Source organism: Astyanax mexicanus, chromosome 5, assembly GCF_023375975.1.
Source record: "Astyanax mexicanus isolate ESR-SI-001 chromosome 5, AstMex3_surface, whole genome shotgun sequence".
Lineage (NCBI taxonomy): Eukaryota > Metazoa > Chordata > Actinopteri > Characiformes > Acestrorhamphidae > Astyanax > Astyanax mexicanus.
In genome coordinates, this window is record NC_064412.1 from 46516233 (window position 1) to 46535718 (window position 19486).

The 19486-nt window shown below is 38.4% G+C and overlaps 1 protein-coding gene across 5 annotated transcripts in view; it reads right to left on the reverse strand.

The window, feature by feature from the left end:
- The window catches only part of usp13 (ubiquitin specific peptidase 13), a 32935-nt gene extending 13738 nt beyond the window's left edge, over positions 1-19197 (reverse strand). Inside the window, exons 1-11 of one of the 5 annotated variants that reach the window (XM_015602277.3) lie at positions 18960-19197; positions 16153-16278; positions 11423-11483; positions 9888-10009; positions 6704-6846; positions 5524-5708; positions 5142-5236; positions 4854-5044; positions 3866-3937; positions 3178-3250; positions 1385-1507 (exon numbers count right to left, since the gene is read on the reverse strand). In XM_015602277.3, the coding sequence (XP_015457763.3) occupies positions 1385-1507; positions 3178-3250; positions 3866-3937; positions 4854-5044; positions 5142-5236; positions 5524-5708; positions 6704-6846; positions 9888-10009; positions 11423-11483; positions 16153-16278; positions 18960-19070 (1302 nt within the window). In that variant the 5' untranslated portion in view covers positions 19071-19197. Of the gene's footprint in view, positions 1-1384; positions 1511-3156; positions 3251-3865; positions 3938-4853; positions 5045-5141; positions 5237-5523; positions 5709-6703; positions 6847-9887; positions 10010-11422; positions 11484-16152; positions 16279-18882 lie in introns of all 5 variants that reach the window. The other 4 variants (XM_007236651.4, XM_007236650.4, XM_007236649.4 and 1 more) reach the window with 4 other exon arrangements.
- Between the last annotated feature and the right edge of the window lie 289 nt (positions 19198-19486).

Sequence of the window (19486 nt, forward strand, 5' to 3'; positions counted from 1 at the left end):
AATCTGGTATGCCTTATAATGTGAATAATATAGTATTGTCTCCCTACAGTGTTTAAATTTCTGTGAGGAGAAATGGAATTATTTTAAAACTGGAAATTCAGCACAGAGACACAGATAACAGCAGTGAACAGTGCAGTGTGAAGATTGGTGGCTTCGGAATAGAATTTTCTGTGTGAACAGAAAAGCGACACAAATGTAATTCACATCCGCAGAAGACCATATAACCCCCGGTTACCATTTTCACCGTGGGAAAGGGCAAAAGACATGCCTAACATTGTAAATTTCCCCGTTGCAGCATCAATAAAGGATTATCTTATCTTATAGCTGCAGGTTTCTGAATGTATATAATTCAGTTTATGTACATCCTTCTGATGCAGGTGTTGTTGCTCCAGGTGAGGTTGCTGCTCAGGTGCACACCCAAGTACCTATGGAAGTGGTCGACGGCTACAGGTACTTGGGTGTGCACCTGAGCAGCAACCTCACCTGGAGCAACAACACCTGCATCAGAAGAATGTACATAATCTGAATTATATACATTCAGAAACCTGCAGCTATAAGATAAGATAAGATAATCCTTTATCTACTCTGGTCAGGAAGGCACATCAGCGGCTCTACTTCTTCAGGAGGCTGAGACGAGCTGGACTCGCGAGCGCAGTCCTCACCTCCTTCTACAGATGTGTGGTGGAGAGCGTTGTGTGCTCCAGCATCACCGTGTGGCATGGAAGCTGCTCTGCTGCAGACGGGAAAGCACTGCAGAGGGTGGTGAAGCTGCACAGGGGATTGTTGGAGTCAGCCTCCCCAGCACCACGGACATCTACATCTTCAGATGTAGGAAAAGGGCCACCTGTATCAGGAAGTATCCCACCCACCCAGCACACGCACTTTTTGTCCCGCTGCGGAGCATCAAGTGCAAAACAACCAGACTCAGAAACAGCTTCATTCCAGAAGCTGTAAGACTCTTAAACTCCACCTAAACAACACACTGCACTGTCACTTTACAAGGACAATTACTGTTTATAAACACTGTCACCTTAAACTGCACTGAGACACTTTATCTTCTACTGCTCTTAATTCACATTATCATGCTGCTATAGCAAAACTTGCACTCTGGACTTCATGTTGCTGCTACCTGCCTACTCTCTCTATTTATTTATTTTTTTTATTTATCCCTATCTATTTTGTTCTATTCTATTTTTATTGTGTTCTTTTATTTTGTTGTCTTATTTTATCTATATTATCTATTTTAATAACAGCTCTTGGGTGTAAACTGGATCGTGAGATCACAATTTTGTTCCACCTCATGTACCACATGTGATGCAAATGACAAAAAGTCTCCTTGAATCCTTGAATAATGCGTGTACTGTAATCTGGATAAAGGCCGTACCTCTACGACGTTGATGAAGTGCAGGAAGAACTCCTGGGCGTCCTGCTGTCGATTTGAAGAGAATTCTGGGTGACCTTTGCTGACCAGAGCTTTAAACATCCTAGGAGAAATTCCTCTGTGTTGCTGCTGTTAAAAACAAACATTAAATTCGTTATTAATGCAGTTCAACTCCCATTATCCAATCACAGTCCAGCACCAATTAACATTCACTTTCATACTGGAACAACAAGCAGATCATGCCACACCAACACAGTACCTGAACAATCAGAGATCATGCTTCTGATTTATACTCACTGACAAAGAAATAACATCCTAGATTACTGCAAAACTAACCCTAACTGCCCTATAAAACATTCTGAGGGGCTACTTTTGAGTAGTGGACCTTTTGGTGAGAGACTATTGTTTGCTACACTCAAAGACTCAAATTTTGCCCAGTTTACAGACTTTGAGAGAGAAACATCACTGGACTGAGAGAAGCAGGATGGTTTCGAACTGGAACTGGATCTTCAGTGTAGTGCTGGACGATATGGCCAATATTTATATCACCAATTATTCATTAATTTCAGTCGATACGATATCATTTTGATAACGATATAAATACTTTGAATGCCTCAGAAAAACTGCTAAGAATAAATGGAATGCAATAAAAATCCGTACACTACTGTCTGAAAATTAGATTTTTGTCTTTGAAGCCTTCTCTCACAAAAACAATATAATACTTTAGAAATAAAAAATGTCAAAATAAGTCAATGCTCAATTTTATTTGCATAAAGCAAAATAAAAACATGACATCCCTGTCAAACATAAACCTATAACCTATATACATATTACCAATATAAAATGCCGAGCTGAGCCCCGAGTTCTGCTCGATTACAGTGGGTTTTAAATGCGAAGCGGAGCACGGGGACATTTTAGATGCGGAGCGAATTCGAGCCTAGCCTATCTTATCTGGCTACGTGCCTGTGTGATTACGTCATCACGCACTGACGTAGCGTGGCTACGGAGGCTGATTGTGTTCAGCTGTGCAGCAAAATGACGTCGGTAAAAAAACGGCTGTCCGTGACAGATTCTGTAAAAAATACATATCGATAAATCACAAAAATGATATCACTGTTATTAAAACATTTCTTATCGTGATAAATACCGATATCAAAATATTGTCCAGGCCTACTTCAGTGGTAACTCCAGGTTCTTTCTGGGATCTGATGATGGTTTGGTTTGAGTATGGAGGACTCTTCAGGGAGCATTTAATCCTGCCTTTGCTGTGACGTGACACAGATCTCGGCAGCAGACACATGTGGACACGTGCTGTTGCCTCTAACGGCAAGGCTTTCAACTGGAAGTTTTCAGCAGGATAATGCTCATTAACACAGCAAGAATTTCCCAGGAACGTCTGGAAACCAGAATGCAGCCCTTTCTTGTCCTGCTCAGTCTCCAGATTTATCTCCTACCCAGTATTTATGGGAACAGCTGGGACGCAGCTTCTGTAACTTACAAGTGTAGAGCAGGATCTACAGGCTCATATAAAGCTTTATTTTATTTCAACTATTAGCTTACTGGAGTACTATTTTAGCCAAATAGTTTATACATATTATACAGAATCAGACATGCCAGGATCTTTAATATTAGATCAAACGAAAGGCTCTGTGCTCTGCATGTTCACAGCTTTTGATTAGTTTTTTCTATTATAAATAAATGCTCTGGGTTACAGTGAGTGAGGAACTCTTTTTGATTAGATAGGATAGTCAGGCAAGACAGACCAAGTCAAATACCTTGTATTCTTCTTTCATCACCTGTTCAATGAGTTCTGATTTGATTGGAGGTTTGGAATACTGGCCTGAGAGAAGCCCGTGACCCAGTTTTGCCCTGGTGGGTAAACACAAACATGTCATCCAATATACTGCCACACACTATAATACACTGCGCACAAGGCCGGACGGGTCAGAATAATAAGAATAATAAGAATCAAGACTCCTGACAACTCCAGATTCAACAAATGACAAAAATACATGAGAAGAGCTGTATTCTACATTTTCATGAAAGTCTATAATATGTTGTTTTTGTTTGTTTTTTAAAAAATGTTACATTTTTTTTGTTGTTGTTTTTGTGCCAAAAAGCGCAAAAGTACTAAAGTAAAAAAAAAAGTATTTTTACTTTTCTGCATAATATAAAGCTGTTTTTCTTTATATTGTAACATAATTTCATGATGAATGCACGAATAGAAATGCTCTAGTACTCTAGTAAATCTGTACATTTATTATTTTACAGATATGAGATTTTTTGCCCAAAAACAACAATACGCAACAATCATCTAAATCCATATTTAATATTTACACTTATCTACAGTATTAAAATGGTGGTTTCTGCAGCACAGTGTTTATCTACAGACGGAAAAGAATGTTTATAGTTTAACAATAATTACATATTATAATAAGATGTATAATAAGTGATGTAACAACAGTATCTGGTCATGTGACTTACATCTGCGTGCTGAAGTCCTGGGTGGGGTCGAGGGGGGAGTAATCAAATATTCTCTGTAGATTCCCCACATATCTGAAATATTTAAAAAATATATAAAAAATGAAACAATACGGTTAAAAACAAGCTAAATCAACATTCCCACAGTTTATCCTCTAAAAGAATCAGTGTTCATATCCAACAACAGGTCGACCAGATCCAGTACTGAAGGTGACGGACTGTAAAACAATGCAAGAGTTAATGAAACACTCGTCTACTTCTGTGCATCACATAACCAGAATTCGACTCCAGATGAAAAACTATTGGTTCATTCTCATCTGAAAATATTGTTTACTGACCAAACAGCGTGACGTCTAATTATGTTGTATGTTGTTCATATGTGTGTCTTCAACGATTATTATAATTGTGTTTTTTGTGGGACTGTTCCTCTTATACATCCACCAATTCCGAGACCACAGATAAAAAAAAATGCCATTTGGCAAATTCTGTCATATTTACATCAGAAAGAATATTTTTTTTTCAGTACACTTAAAGTCACTTTGCCTAAAAAAACAAAATGTAAAACCCAATTACCAAATAAAACAATACATGAAGATCAATATTAGACTGGGAATAATTAGAAATGGTAGATAAGAAAAGAAACAATACAAAACACATTAAAATGGATTAAAAAGTCAACTTAACATCATAAGTTAGAAGCAGATCTGAAGAAATAATAAGATAATATAGATATTGTCTTTATTCATCGTGAAGGAAACTCTTTTGCCAGATTTGTACAAAGAGAAATACCATATAAAATTTTGAATAAAAAAATACCTAGCTAAAAATATTACAGATGTATAGATATAACAAATAAGAAATAAGTTTATCAACTCATGATCTGTGTTTTACAATAGCAGAGCTTTAAAATAATAATGCTGATTAATGTGCATTGACCTTGTGATTTAAGTAAATAAAATTACAATCAAATAAAGCAGCTGTGGACACTTACGCCCTCTGGAATTCTGGGATGCTGAAGAGGACTTGCATAGTGGTGCTGAGGTAGCAACTGTTGCCCAGGTTCCTGATGCCCGTATATCCCGAGCCGTATACTGCCTTTAGCTTCAGGCCCGACTCCTGAATCACCTCCCACTCGCTGGGGCGGGATGGCACGTGGTTATCTATGTGATGGCCGTTCTCTGTCTGCAGGTCAGAACCATAAAACCTCAGTACAGGACAGAAGAGTACACGTCAACCGGTAAATAACTGAATATATGATGCAGTGATTTCCAGAACTCACCCTCTGCATCTTCAGCATGTCTATTCCAAAATGTGATAAGTGCTCTGCTATGTGAGGGTCCAGCACCGCCTCCTCCTCATCAAACGAATAAATATCTGTAACACAGAGACACATTACAGCCCCACATTCCCATCAGAATCCACTGATCCTGCTGAGAATAACAAAACAGAATATAATTATACTGACAGGCCACATTTTAAAAGGACAGAAATCAGTATTAATCATGTCCCCATGTCTTTTGGCCTTTCAGTGTAGTTATTCATTGTTGACTTATTGATGTGAAAGATGTCGGTATTAAAATTCTTAAATTTTTACTCATGTCAGACAGACATTATAGCATTTACTTAATTTATTAAATAAACAGATGTCCTGCAGCACTGACCTGCTCCGTCCGGTGTGATGGTGTCCAGTTTGACAGCAAGTGAGAATTTGGTTTCTTTGTAGTGGTCGAGGGCGTGTCCATTTCCTCCACTGCCGTCAAAGAACCATTTCCCACACAGCACAGAGCCATCCGTCAGATTCAACCACAGGTTCTCCCTCAGCTCACACTTCGCACACTTCCAACCACTGAGCAGACAGACAGACAGACAGACAACACAGGGAGAAGACAGGTCTCATTTTCTTTTTAAAATTAAACAGCCTGGCTGAATTAGCAATGCTCCATGTAGCTTGCCGAAGTCCTGAGAGAGCACAATTGGCCTTGCTCTCTCTAAGTGGGAAAATAGGAAACTCTAAAGGATGATATCAGTCAGCACAAGGTATCTGTGAGCTGATGTATCAGTTCGGAACCGAGTCACTGCGCTTTCCTTCGAGTGCGTTGTGATGCTACTTGATAATGCTACATTGGCAGCAGTTGGAAAAGAGGAGGTGGCTGGCTTCACATGTGTCGGAGGAAACGTGCTAGTCTTCACCCTCCTGGTGTGTTGGGGCATCACTAATGATTGAGTGGGTTGGGTACTTGACCTTGTAAATTGGGGTGAAAAATGGAATAAATTATATTAACAAAAAAAAAAAAAATAGCAATGCTATAGAGAAGATACGTTGGTTGGTAACATGGTTCTCTCTATGGGATCCCATTGGCTGTGGGAAGTCGCTGCCCTTGACCAACAGTTACTGGTTGGTACAAATATTAAAATGCTAGATGTTTGCTGGGGACTTTTGTGACAGGTCGGCGATCACTTAGTGACGACTCAATAAGCATCTTTCAGCAGTTCACACTAACACCACTGAGCGAGAGCTGACTGATCACTAAATTCCTCTGAGCAGCGATGCTAGTCGATCTACAAAAAAACAGGGCTAAAATAGTGTAGTGTGAACAAGGCATAAGACCATCCAAAACCAGTTACCGAAGGAAAGAGTTTTTTTCAGGAGGGTCTACAGCATACTACTGGATAACTGGTCAAAATGCCACCATGCACATCTAAAATATGAAGAAATCTTCAGAAGAGATCTAATAAAACCCATAACACCCACTGAAACACCAGCATCAGCCGTGCCAGGACAGAGTATCAGCTTTAAGGGGCTTTCTGTACCACCTGACACCAGGCAGTCGTGTGACTAACCTGGGGGGGATCCGGACACCGTTCTCCTGCTGTCTGAGACTCCTGGCATGTTTGGACACTTGTAGCTCCTCCTCCCACGAATCTGGCTCCGGGTTTTTATACGCCGATGCTGCGTTCAGCACAGCGTCACACGCAATGGTCACCTGACCAGGACAGATACAGATATGTTATTAATAAATACTTCCACAATCTCAAATCAGAAAAATAAAACAAAACAGTATGGAAAATGCAAATGAAAGAAAATTTCCTTTAAATTCCAACTTAATTTCATTCCATTCCTGCAGTTAGGGTAGTTAGTACTTTTACGACTTCATAGTGTTGTGGGAAGGTATCACAACTTTACAAAGATGCTGAGGTGCTAAGGATACAAAGTCATGAAGTGTTTCAGTTATTTTGTCCTATTCTTCCTGCAAACACATCTTACAGGTTCATTATCAAATTTTTAATTGCTAAATTCTTATTATTGAAACACAAGTAATAAACATCCTAAATTAGTTTCATCTTCTGGAACGTTTTTCAGCACTTGGCTTTACTGCACTCATGTTTATACCTCTGCCTTACTTTACATCCCTCTACCTCACTATCTCACTCAACCTCACTCTACCTCCAGCTTTGTTATGTAAAATGAGCACAGTCTGCAGTGTAAAGAGCTCCCTCTGTTGCTGTGTGTGGGTATTGCAGTTTGAGTTTGCCGTTATTGTCATCACAGCTCTCTCAAAGAGTTTATCATAAAAAAACTCACAATCCCAATAACAATAAAAGGAGATTATATTGTTCAGCACTAGTCTGGATCATGCTCAAATCTCACCTGCCGGCTCCCGAAGTGGACAGACTCAGATTATATCAAAGGTCAGAGAGGTGGAAACAGTTTGTCATTTAGAAACGTGATTTCTCAGGACTGCGTGATATAATCAGCTCTCCAGAACCGATGGAATAACGACTCCTCCTTCTCCGTCCTGGAGGAGAGCTTGTTCTCAGATCCCATCAGCTGAGAGCATGAATTTTAATGTGGTGTAAAACTGCAGAGATCACTCCTGTTATAAGAATCATTATGTTATATGTGTCAACCTGGTCTAAAGATATAATTTATTTGTCATTTTATATTATATACACGTTTTGTGGAATTCAACATTATTGATTTGGCACAACTAAACATATGTATTTCTCATTGAAAAACATCCTGTGTAGTCAAAGCTGGTGAAGTCTGTTTTCCAGCTAAAGATATGAGCTGTACAGGGCTAGGATAGTAGGATAGTTAAAACGTTAGACTTGCTACCAATCTCTGCGTAAAATTCACTCAGGTGATCTACTCTGCCTTTAGTTTAATGTCAGAATCTTGCATGTGGCGCTGTGATGCGTGAAGAAATTAGGACAATGAAGCGTCATGAAACGACTGCATGCACGGACCAGCAATGTCAATGCCAGTGTGTGACAGGCTTTACATTAGATTGTAGATGTTCTTTAAACTGTAAGTCATCTTTAACCTTGTGCTGGGCGGTATGACCAAAAATGTACATCACTGTATTTTTTAAAATTCTGATGGTTTCACGGTACATAACGGTATTTTTATTATTATTATTTATTCATATTTTTTTGCATGACTAGGCTTTTATATAGGTCTGTGACTTACTGTACTGTTAGGAGTACATACAATATAAAACACTTAGGCTCTAATTAAGGCATTGGTTTCTATTGGGTTTATTTTGTCCCACAAAATTACACAATATATGGAACAATCTGACTTTATTAGCAGAAAAAACAGCTGAAGAATGTAAAGAATAGACCTTAAAATTATTAGTAATAAAAGTATTCAGCAAGAGTGCGCTACGCAGCGGAGAATGTTTATACTTCTGCGTCGCTCTGCAGTCTAAACAGTGAATGTGGGAATGTGTGTGAGGGGGACCGCAACCGTCCACGTCACACGACACATAGTTACATTTCCAGAGCGGTGTGCGTCAAGCTTTAGGCTGCGGCATAGACATAGAAGTATAAACTGGCTCCACAGAGCTCAGTTTCCAGTGCGTTAGCTTGTTATGCTAACTGGCTCGTGTTATCTAGCGGTCTGTCCCAGCGTGCTTGTTTGGCGGTGCTGTTCTACACTGTGTGCCTTCATACAGCGCTCCTCAGTGCCTCTAGTGGTGTGGTGGTGTGTGAAAAACGCATACCGGTTCAAAATCCCTGTACGGTATACCGTATGAACCATAGACTGTATATAGTTGGACAGAGCATCGTCTCTCAAAAGTGAAGCCACCACAGGTCGGGCGCCCCCTGCTGTTTGGCTGCAGAAAGCTGTGTAACTCCACCCATCCCCATAGGTTTCAATGGCAAAACAGACAACTTTTAATCACGTTTTTTTCTAATATGCTGTAATTCTACCTCCATTATTTAAATGCAGCAGCTAGTGTAACCTCTGCTTATATTGTCAAATTTTTATATCCCCACAGAATTTGGTTTTTAAAACGTTATTCAGCTCTTTTCAAAAAAGGTGTGGTTATGGTAAAAGGGCTGGTTATGGGCGGGACCAATAACAGACCGTCAGCTCCGCTCCGCTTCGCTCTGCAGTCTGTGACCGCGAGGCAGCCCTCAGGGGCGGGGTTATTTAAATGAGTAGGAGCTCTCCACAGTCTTTCTCCCTCCTCTGGTCTCTACTGCGCAGACTCTGGTCTCTGAATCGCCAAAATGGCGGAAGATTTTGGCTTCATTTTCATTGAATGAATGGGAACGGCGACACGGCGTCCATCTTTATATACAGTCTATGGTATGAACCAGTATACCACCCATCTATCATTTCAAATTAAGAGTCTTCCACAGAGCTTTGTAATTGTGATTTTATAACTCATTGTGAGTCTTAAGGAGAATACATCTGAGAACAGAAAATAAAGAACATATGATAACTGACAGACAGACAGACATTGATACTGTAAGATTCTCGCCAAAAGCTCTACAGTTAATATTTTTAATATTTTATACATTTTTAATTAATTCCAACGGTAATTTTGACAGTATAATATTTAAAGTCATAAAATATGAATGTCATCTAAAACATGAGGAAAAAAAAAAAACATTCTACCAACAATCCAGAGCTTTGGGCTGAACATCATTACAGCACTGTTTTAAATCAGAAACGGATCAGAACTTTGGCATGCAGTGCACATTCAGGGCATGCTCACACACTCTCACTAACCAGGGCAGGCAACTCCTCAATATTGGGTAAAGGGATCTCATAGTGGTCTGGGAATATGACAAGCTTGGCTTCATCTTCATATTCATAATCATCCCCGTTAAAATCACGGTTTAGCTCTAAATCTTCAGAGAGGGAGATACGAGACATCATCAGACACATTCAAAAAATATAATAAAAATATCAAATCCACAGTGCTGTAAACAATAATTACAGAGCACAAATTATATGACTAAACAAAATAAATAATAGTGTACTATTATAACAATACACAATAAATACCTACACTTTGAGTAACTGTGCTGAGCTATAACTCAGACAGTTTTTATATACTCAAAATAAATCAGAACTACACTGTACCAGATTTAGATCTGAAAACAAAGCCTCTGAGCTTCAAAATCAACGTAGACAATGAGTAAAACTCGTTTATAAGGAGTAATATAAAAAGCCTGTTTTGTGAGTAGAAGTGAATAATTTACTGCTGTGAATCATTTGGTCATATGTGATACAGATGTTATCTGTATAGCAGTGTGAATGCCAAAAACACATTAAATCTGATTATTTAAATTCCACTTCAATATGTGGAATTGAAATCTGACACACATCCCATTTGCTGCAGTGTGGCTAAAGAGCCAGATCAGAAAAAAAGACTTTTACATCAAATAGAAGAGAAAAGGGGTGTTACAAAAAAGGAATATGTAGGACAGAGAGGGAGGGGTTCAGTGGTGGGAGAGTAAGGTAACGGAGATCATAAATATTAGGACGGGTGACTCGGTTCCAATAATATTAGAAGGCTTGTTGCTCTTTAGCACATGAGCATTAGCTTAGGTGCGTGAAGTGTTCAGACTAATGTTGTTTATAGATCACATTAAAATAGATAGTGTGCACAGACTAAATTAAACATTAAATTTGGGTTTAAAATTGGATTCGTGCCATTTTTAGCTGCTGTGTTAACGTAGCTATTCTTAACACTTACCATATCCACAAAATACATCCATATATATATTGTCCCAAAATGTATAACCTTTTTAAAGTGTTTCATTATAAAGTAATCTTTAAACCACTATTAACTGCTGAATATCTGGGTGGTGCTGAAAAGGAAGACATACGCAGATTTTATGTTCAAAATTCCCCCTAGCCTACGTCTTCACCCCCTATAAACCTACGTCACCACCTCAGTAGCAGAAGTGTGTAAGTGTGTGGGGAGGAGGAGGGAGTTTGGGGGGGGGTGGGGGTTGATAGGGTACAGCAGCTGGTGAGGGGGGCAGTGTCAGGCCCGGCGGCCCACTGAAAACTACACCCTCCTCCTGGCGGGTCGGGGTATGTGGCACTTTACATTTAGAACAGTTACTAACAGCAGCGTCCACAGATAAACCCGCTAAATATAGACCCAGTACAGACCCAGTGGGCCGGACCCGGTTTACTGCTCACAGTGAAATCATTATTATACAAATAATGTAAATCGTTAAAAGAATGTTTGTGATCTGGAGTGTAATCAGATTTCAGATCTGGACTGTTGTGATTACTGTAGGTCTTACCTAGAAACACCTTCCCATTGCGGCGCCTGGGTCCCACTCCTCCAGCAGCACCCGGGGCTTTCTGCAACAAACAACAACATTACAGCAAATACTTTTTACATTTGTAGAGAACAGAGCCACATCTCACATCGCAGTATCACACACTACTATTATTAATAATATAAAACAGTAATCTAAAAATCATTAAACATTTATTATTAATAAAGAAAAATAATAATTGTGATGAGGCATATTGCTCTGAATCTCATTAACCGAGATGGGGTCTGTAAAGGACAGGATAACACCTGTCAATCGTCTGCTCATCCTGAGAAAACAGCAGATGCAGGAGCTGTAGGAACGAGGGCAGCTGTTACTGAACAGATCCCGGGTGGAAATAGCAGCACTTACTGAGAGCTACCGGCCCGATACCAGGTCAACCAGCACCTAACAGAGCCGGTACAGGAAGTGATTCAGTAGTTCACAGCTGAAAATTACAGTAATTTGTGATTTTTATGTTAGATCCTATGCATTTTCTATTCGTTGGATTCTTAAAAGTATTGCCACTATAAAATCATAAAACCACAGTCTATATAAAATATAAAACAGTAAGGGTGTGCCATTCCGTATCGTATGCAATAATATCGCCAACATTTTTTTATATCGTGATTAATATTATACCCTAAAAATATTCTGCCAAATCACCCGCCCCTAATTGTCGTATCAGGATACTACTCCCTTTATAGAAAAAGGAAAATTCACACTGTTCTTTTTTCCCATTATATATCTACTAGAGACAGATCATTAACTTCTGTTACAAATCTTATAAAATTATTATTATTATTATTATCTCAGTTGGATATCAAATTGTATGCAATAAAAAAAATACTTTTTTTTATTTTGTTGCAGTAGTTAATTCTTATAATGTTTTTTCAATGTTTTCTGTGTTTTGTCATATCACCAAGAGCATCGTTATCATAAAAATACCATGAAATATTATGATATTATTTTAGGGCCATATCTCCCACCGCTATAAAACATATTCTGGTTTAACACTTTTTTTAGTTTATTACATAATTCCATATGTGTCCCTTTATAGTTGTCTATAATATGACTATTAAAATAATCTACAACGTTCCAAATAAGTGAAAAAAGCACTGAATGGGAAATGTGACTTTATTTATTGAGTGTCCAAACAGTGTCAGTCTGAAAGTCAAATAAACTTCCTCAGATGAAGTAAACTTGTTTAATTGTTTTCTGAAAAGTATTAAATTCTGCTGTTGTTTAAGAAGCTTGAGCACAGATCTGATTATGATATAAAAGTCCTGTTTAACAGAACTATTTCTATATTAACTCTAATATTAATAAGACATGTCTCAGCTTGTCTCTCTGCTGATGGAGATGAACTTGCTCTCCGTCTGAAATCACCACCCACTCCAGTTCCTCACCACATCATTACAACCTACTGACCACGCCCCCTCCCTGACCTCACACAGAGCAGCCTCACACAGACTAGTAGAGTACTTACCCAGCTCTAAACCAGTAATTTACCAGTACTAAACCAGTGTTATACGGTCAAAGGGTGAGATACGGTGAGAGGGGCGAGAATCTATTTATCTCAGCAGTAAATATGTATATACATCCATAAAACAAATCATATATAAAATAAATGAATTAAAGAAAACGGAGGATGGAGGAATGGTTTATGTTTAACATTACATAAAAACTAATAAAATACAATTTATGAAACTGTAGTTAAGTAAACTAAATACAGTGTCAGTGATTCACTTAGTGTGTTGTTTAAACCCCACACACTACTGTTTTACTCTGTCATTAGATCCCACTGCTCTGATTGAATAAAATAAAAAATGTTCTTTCTCAGATTTAATAAATATGATAGGGTTTAGGGCCCTATGATTTCTCACTTGCGTAATCAAAGAACGTACAAAAAAGGGAATTCAGGTCTAAACACAGAATTAGAAAATACAATGTAGTCTGGTGCTGATATTCTGACATTCAGAATTATAGAGCAGAGTAATGTAACAACATACACATCATATCAAACAGCAGAACTTACCATATTTAACCATTACAATAACACCATTCTGATATCAAACATCAGCCATTAATTCATCTCAGCACACAAGCTAACACCCTCCCATTCCTACTGCTGAATTCGGGTGTCAGACGCATTGAGAAGCAAGCTGCTCTGAGACTGGAGTAAACTACAACAATAATCCACATACCATATTAAACCAGAGGAACTACTAATCTAACAAGCACAGCACCATCCATCTGTTACCAACAATTAGTGATTAATTCAGCTTGGAAAACAGCTACCATCGCCAGGTTGCTGATAGGCCAATCTGCTATTGTTTGGCTTTAAATTAAAATATATAATTTACTAAAACCAATGACTGTAAACATCCAGTTTTTTATTTTACTTTACTAAGTAAACTTTTGGTCAAAATAGGGTCAAATATCTAAATTCTGTTAATATTCCAAATTGATTTTAAGCATTTTAAGTGGGGTTGTACGGTGGCCGAGAAAGCCCAGCGCAGTGCAAATTGAAAAGCGCTGCAAAAGCACAAAACACATCCATCAAAATTACAACACAGGCGCAGCAAATAGAAAAACACGCTGCAAAAAGAAAAACGCGCTGCAAATACAACCACAACACAACGGAAGTGAGTCACAACACAACGGAATTTTCCCGGGGGACCTTAAAAGATGCTGTACCAGCTGTATACAAAGGACAATAAGTGGCAAACAAGCTTCTAAAAAGTAAGTTATGTGTATTACCTGTGATTACCACGGTTGTGTGCATATTATTAAAAGTTCTGCTTCACAAAACGCCTTGTTTGCCACTTATTGTCCTTTGTACACATAGTGAAGTCCGAGACGTTACTGAAGACGCAGCTTAGCTGGTACAGTATCTTTTAAGGTCCCCCGGGAAAATTCCGTTGTGTTGTGACTCACTTCCGTTGTGTTGTGGTTGTATTTGCAGCGCGTTTTTCTATTTGCTGCGCCTGTGTTGTTATTTTGATGGATGTGTTTTGTGCTTTTGCAGCGCTTTTCAATTTGCACTGCGTTGGGCTTTCTCGGCCACCGTAGGGTTGGCATATTATATTATTAGAAAGAAACATACACTTCATGGCCAAAAAAAAAAGGTTGCCACCATAAAAAGGTCACACTCGATAATCTTTTTTCGATAATCTTCTGCAAGGTTACAAGATTGAACCTGAACATCTGCAGAAACCCCACATCATTTGCTTAGTTAAATACAGGTGGCAACTTTTGTTTTGGGCCAGGCAGGGTAAATCATCTATTAATGTAAAAAATGCTTGTAGGTACCTTTTGAGATATATTTGAGTAGTCTAGAATCTCAAGTCTAGTTTAATAGAATTGTACAAATTTAAATAATTTGATGAGGAATGTACCTAATTGTGAGTTAATTTGATTAATTAATCACAAAGCATGTATTTAATTGGCTATATCCTTACAGCAATATCAAAAAAGACAGAAAATAAATATTTGCCTAAAAGCAAAATGGATTTCATAGGGAAATAATAGTTTTCCCAAATTTTGATTAAATAATCAGTGTTTCATCTTTGTTATATATAGAATTGAATTCTCTGTATTGTAAAACACATCATATCTATGAGTTCTTACTAACACAAAGTCCTATAAAGTTTTCAGGTTACCCAATATACTGTATGCTGTACTGCTATTGGGTAAATAGCTCAGGATGTGCTGTTGTTGTTCCTCCTCTCACCTGTGAGTGAGGTGTGACAGATTTGAAGCTTCTCCTCACTGAGCCAGTTTGTTTCTCAATGAGGGAATTTTTATACCTACAGTTTAAATCAGACTCTCACCAGGAACCGGGAGAGGAGTTGGTCTTGGTCTGGTCCAAAACCAGCTCTGGAGCAGTTCTGTTTTTGGAGAGAACGTAATCCGACCTCTATCCAACCCGTCAATCAGCTATTAAAATAGCCCCTAACGTTTGATTAGCTGAATGGTTTTTGATGCAACACATCATTGACTGTGTGTGTATTACAGTGGCACAGTATTGTAAAAAACTGATATCGCAATAGATTTTATTCTGCAATATACCAAAAATAATCAAATGTGTCCCGATATTAAAAATGCACTCTGTGTATAAAATAATTGAGTAAAAATGATTTAGGGCAGATATAAATTAACTTTGAGAACTATGTCACAGTAAATAATTACACAGCAATTCTTTCTTTCTGCATCAGTAACACCTAAATAAAATTTGCCTAACATTACATTGCACATCCTGTGATGTGACTATTGCCCATGTTACATTCTGACTGTGATGCTAAAATGAAATGTTGCATTTCTTACACATTTATAGCATGGTTTATGTTATGTTTATGGTCAATGTATTGACACTAGCAGGCTGAGGACTTTATTAACAGGTTCTTTTTTACTCCATATATTTTTCTTCACTTGGGGTGTGCCATTAAACAATACAAACATTAATAAAATAGTGTTATTCTGCCTGAAAGCTGCCTGTTGTTGTGTTGTTTTGCTATTTAAATTTAAGAAATATGGATATTATTTGTATATTATGCAATGCATTAAAAATATTCTGCAGTTCAGTTTTGTAAAACTTAATATTACCACACATCGCAATATCGATATTTTCCTACAGCCCTTCACTGCTGCTCCTAATTAAAAAGCTTTGAAAACTAAACCACAGTGTGAAATGAGATCAGAGTAGGTCATACCTCTTTAACATGGCGCTTCAGGTGCATGTACACACTCTGTCCAGTTTTACGGTAATGCCTCTCCACGTGTTCCCGTCCAAAACCCAGAAACGTATTCATACACACATACAGCCCACCATCAGACTCCTGCAGATACAAACACAGATCATTGTTAATAATCATTAGTGGTATTAATAATAAATAGGGAAAGTTGAGAGATTTTTATTAAATCCAGATCAAACATATTTCACAACTTTATATTACAGCATAACCACTGGTCCAAAACACAATTAACACACGATCATCAAGGAAGAACAAAGTTTACACACGTCCATTTAGTGATAGATTTTATATACATGACATTAAAACATAAGAAGCTGCTCTGGATTAATTATAGTTTTCTTATATATGAAGAAAACGCCATTAAAATAAATAAAATTAAAATAAGGTTTTAGTGAATAAGTAAACAACATGTTTAATTTAATACAGAGTAAAATCAGAGAAAAAATGTAAAAGAGTTATTAGAACTACTTACTAAAATATACAGCTCTGGACAAAATGAAGAGACCACTCTGATTTTGCTATTTATAGGTATATGTTTGAGTAAAATGAACATTGTTGTTTTATTCTATAAACTAGGGACAACAATTCTCTCAAATTTCAAATACAAATTTTGTATTTTAGAGCATTTTTTTGCCAAAGAAATATGGCTGAAATAACAAGATGCAGAGATTTCAGTCCTCAAATAATGCAAAGAAAACAAGTTCATATTCATAAAGTTTTTAAAAGTTCAGAAATCAGTATTTGGTGGAATAACCCTGGTTTTTAATCACAGTTTTCATGCATCTTGTCATGTTCTCCACCACCAATCCAACACGCTGCTTTTGAATAACTTTATGCCACTTCTGGTTCAAAAATTCAAGCAGTTCAGCTTGGTCTGATGGCTTGTGATCATCCATCTTCCTCTTGATTATATTTCAGAGGTTTTTACTTTGGTAAAATCCAATTTGTAAGTTGTCTTTTATTATTTTTCTAGATCTGTATTCGGCTACATTTTTGCCCAGCTCTGTAAAAAGAAAATAGAGAAAATCATCAGTGCTTAAAAAACACTGACCTAACTGTACATCCGATACTGAGAGAGTAATTAGTGCTGCTATATATTTGAAAATAAATCAGTTTACTCAGTACGGGAGAGGATATATATAATATAATATTTTATCCTATTTCAGGGTCTACCCTGAAACACGGAACCTGGGGGTGGCCTGGTTCTTCCAAATCTGACCCAAAACAGTGTGAGGGTCTCAGACCCTCGCTGTGGGAGAAAGCTGTGGACAGGCGGTGGAGTGACACTCGAGCTTCAGCAGGCCGAGTAAAAATAACCAAACACGAGCTCCAAACAGCTGAGTCACCTTTAAACCTGCTGCAGCCCGGACCCTCAACCCCACAGATACATGTACCAGAACCACTCCGGTACTGGACCACAGACCTTTGAGCTTCTGAAAATCATTGCAGGAGTGGTCACTGACTGGCCAGCCCTGACCTGGAGTTCCTCTTATTATAATTACTCTAATAACTGGGTCATATGTTGTATAGCAGTCTAATTACCCAACAGTATTCCTTTCAGTGTTGTAAGATTTAGGAGTTCTCCAATTTAAAACTGTGAAAGTGTGTTTAATTTGAAATTTGACACAATCTAAAAGTTCCCCAATGAACTTCTGCTTTTAACATTTTACAATGTGTGTAGCTCCCAACATCTTCACCAGCTTCACGAGCTCATCCCACAGCATGGCACACAATGCCCCTCAAACTGAGAGTTAGATAACTATATTTATTTGGATTATTATCTAGATTAATGTTATTTTTTTGGACATAAAACTGTTTGTGGAAAGAAGAACTAATAGTAGACTCCAACTCATAGTGGAAAAAAAGTTAAAAGATGAAAGTCTAAGAAGATAATAAAATATTCCTAAATAATAAAATGCCAGGAATTATGAATTTATTATGGATTTATTGGTCTCAGTTTCACAGAATTTAACAACCGATATTCTTCACCGCGAGTTTACCCTATTCATTTGATCAGCGCCGCCACGTGGGGTAAATAAGGGGGCGAGACTTAGGCAGTTTTATATTTTAATTTAATTTAGAAATTTAGTAACGAAAACAATGCAATATGATATGACATCGTCATTTTCGCCATTAAATTTTTGCCCCACCTCTTTTAACAAGCATGACAAGAACTACCATGCTATGCTGTTTAACCAACATGACCACATACACACACACACACACACACACACTCTTGGTCAAAAAATTGTTAGGATAGCTAATCGGCCTGTTAGCTTACCAGCTAGTATATAATTAGTGTATAGTGTTTTGTGTTTTCTAGCATGAAACATGGTCACACAGTTTAGAGCATCTTGCTAAATCCAGCTAGCTCTTATTTCAGCAAGGACAGCATTCCCAATAAAAAAATTATATATAAAATATCTCAGGGATATTGGAGCAGAATATTCCAGCACGGTCAGACACACACGCTGGGGCGAGGGGTGACCACGGCATTCCCGAAATCTTAAGATAAACTGAGCAAGGACTAGAGCAAAACGCCACTCCACGATTTCCTTCCGACCGCCAGCGCGGCCATATCGCAGCCGCCGCAGAACAGCCGACCAGGCAGTCTGAACGAAATCCTGGAGCGGAGTTTTTTTACTTTCTGGCCCTAAAGGTGGGGAAATACTGTGAAAAATAGCTTACCATGCATCCAAGTCCAAATCCCTGATCTTAATCCTTAGTTCTAGTCCTATATCCCACTCCACACACTCGTAACTCACCGGAGAATCGTAAGAAAAGGCGCACTCGCTCTTGTAAACCCTGTCCCCGGTTCTCGGTACACGGATGGTGGGCATGAAAGGGACCAACAGCTCTCCCAGGTCTGTGGCCATCTTTACATTCCTGCAGCCGCGGCGGAGTGGCCCGGTACCGCAGTGTCCCGGGGTGAGGTGGAGTGAGCGGTCCAGAGTGAGTGGCGGGGCTAAGGGGTTATTTTTAAATCACTCCGAGGACGCATTCCCTCGGATATGACGATGAAAACATTGTCAGTGGGCGGGGCCACGCTGATTTTGAGAAACAAGCCTCGTGTCAGCGTCTCCTCGAGCGCCGATTGGTGAAGTCCTGATGTATGTAAATACATTGAGGGCGGCTGCGCTTTTCTATTGGCTATAAAAACAAAAGAGTGAGGTGCTCAGGCCAGCGTATTGGACACAGGTAACATGGGAGTATTGTGTATTAGCATATGTAAACACGCACAGTATTATACAGTACAGGTAGCCTACAGTTTGTTGAAACAATGTTCACTTTG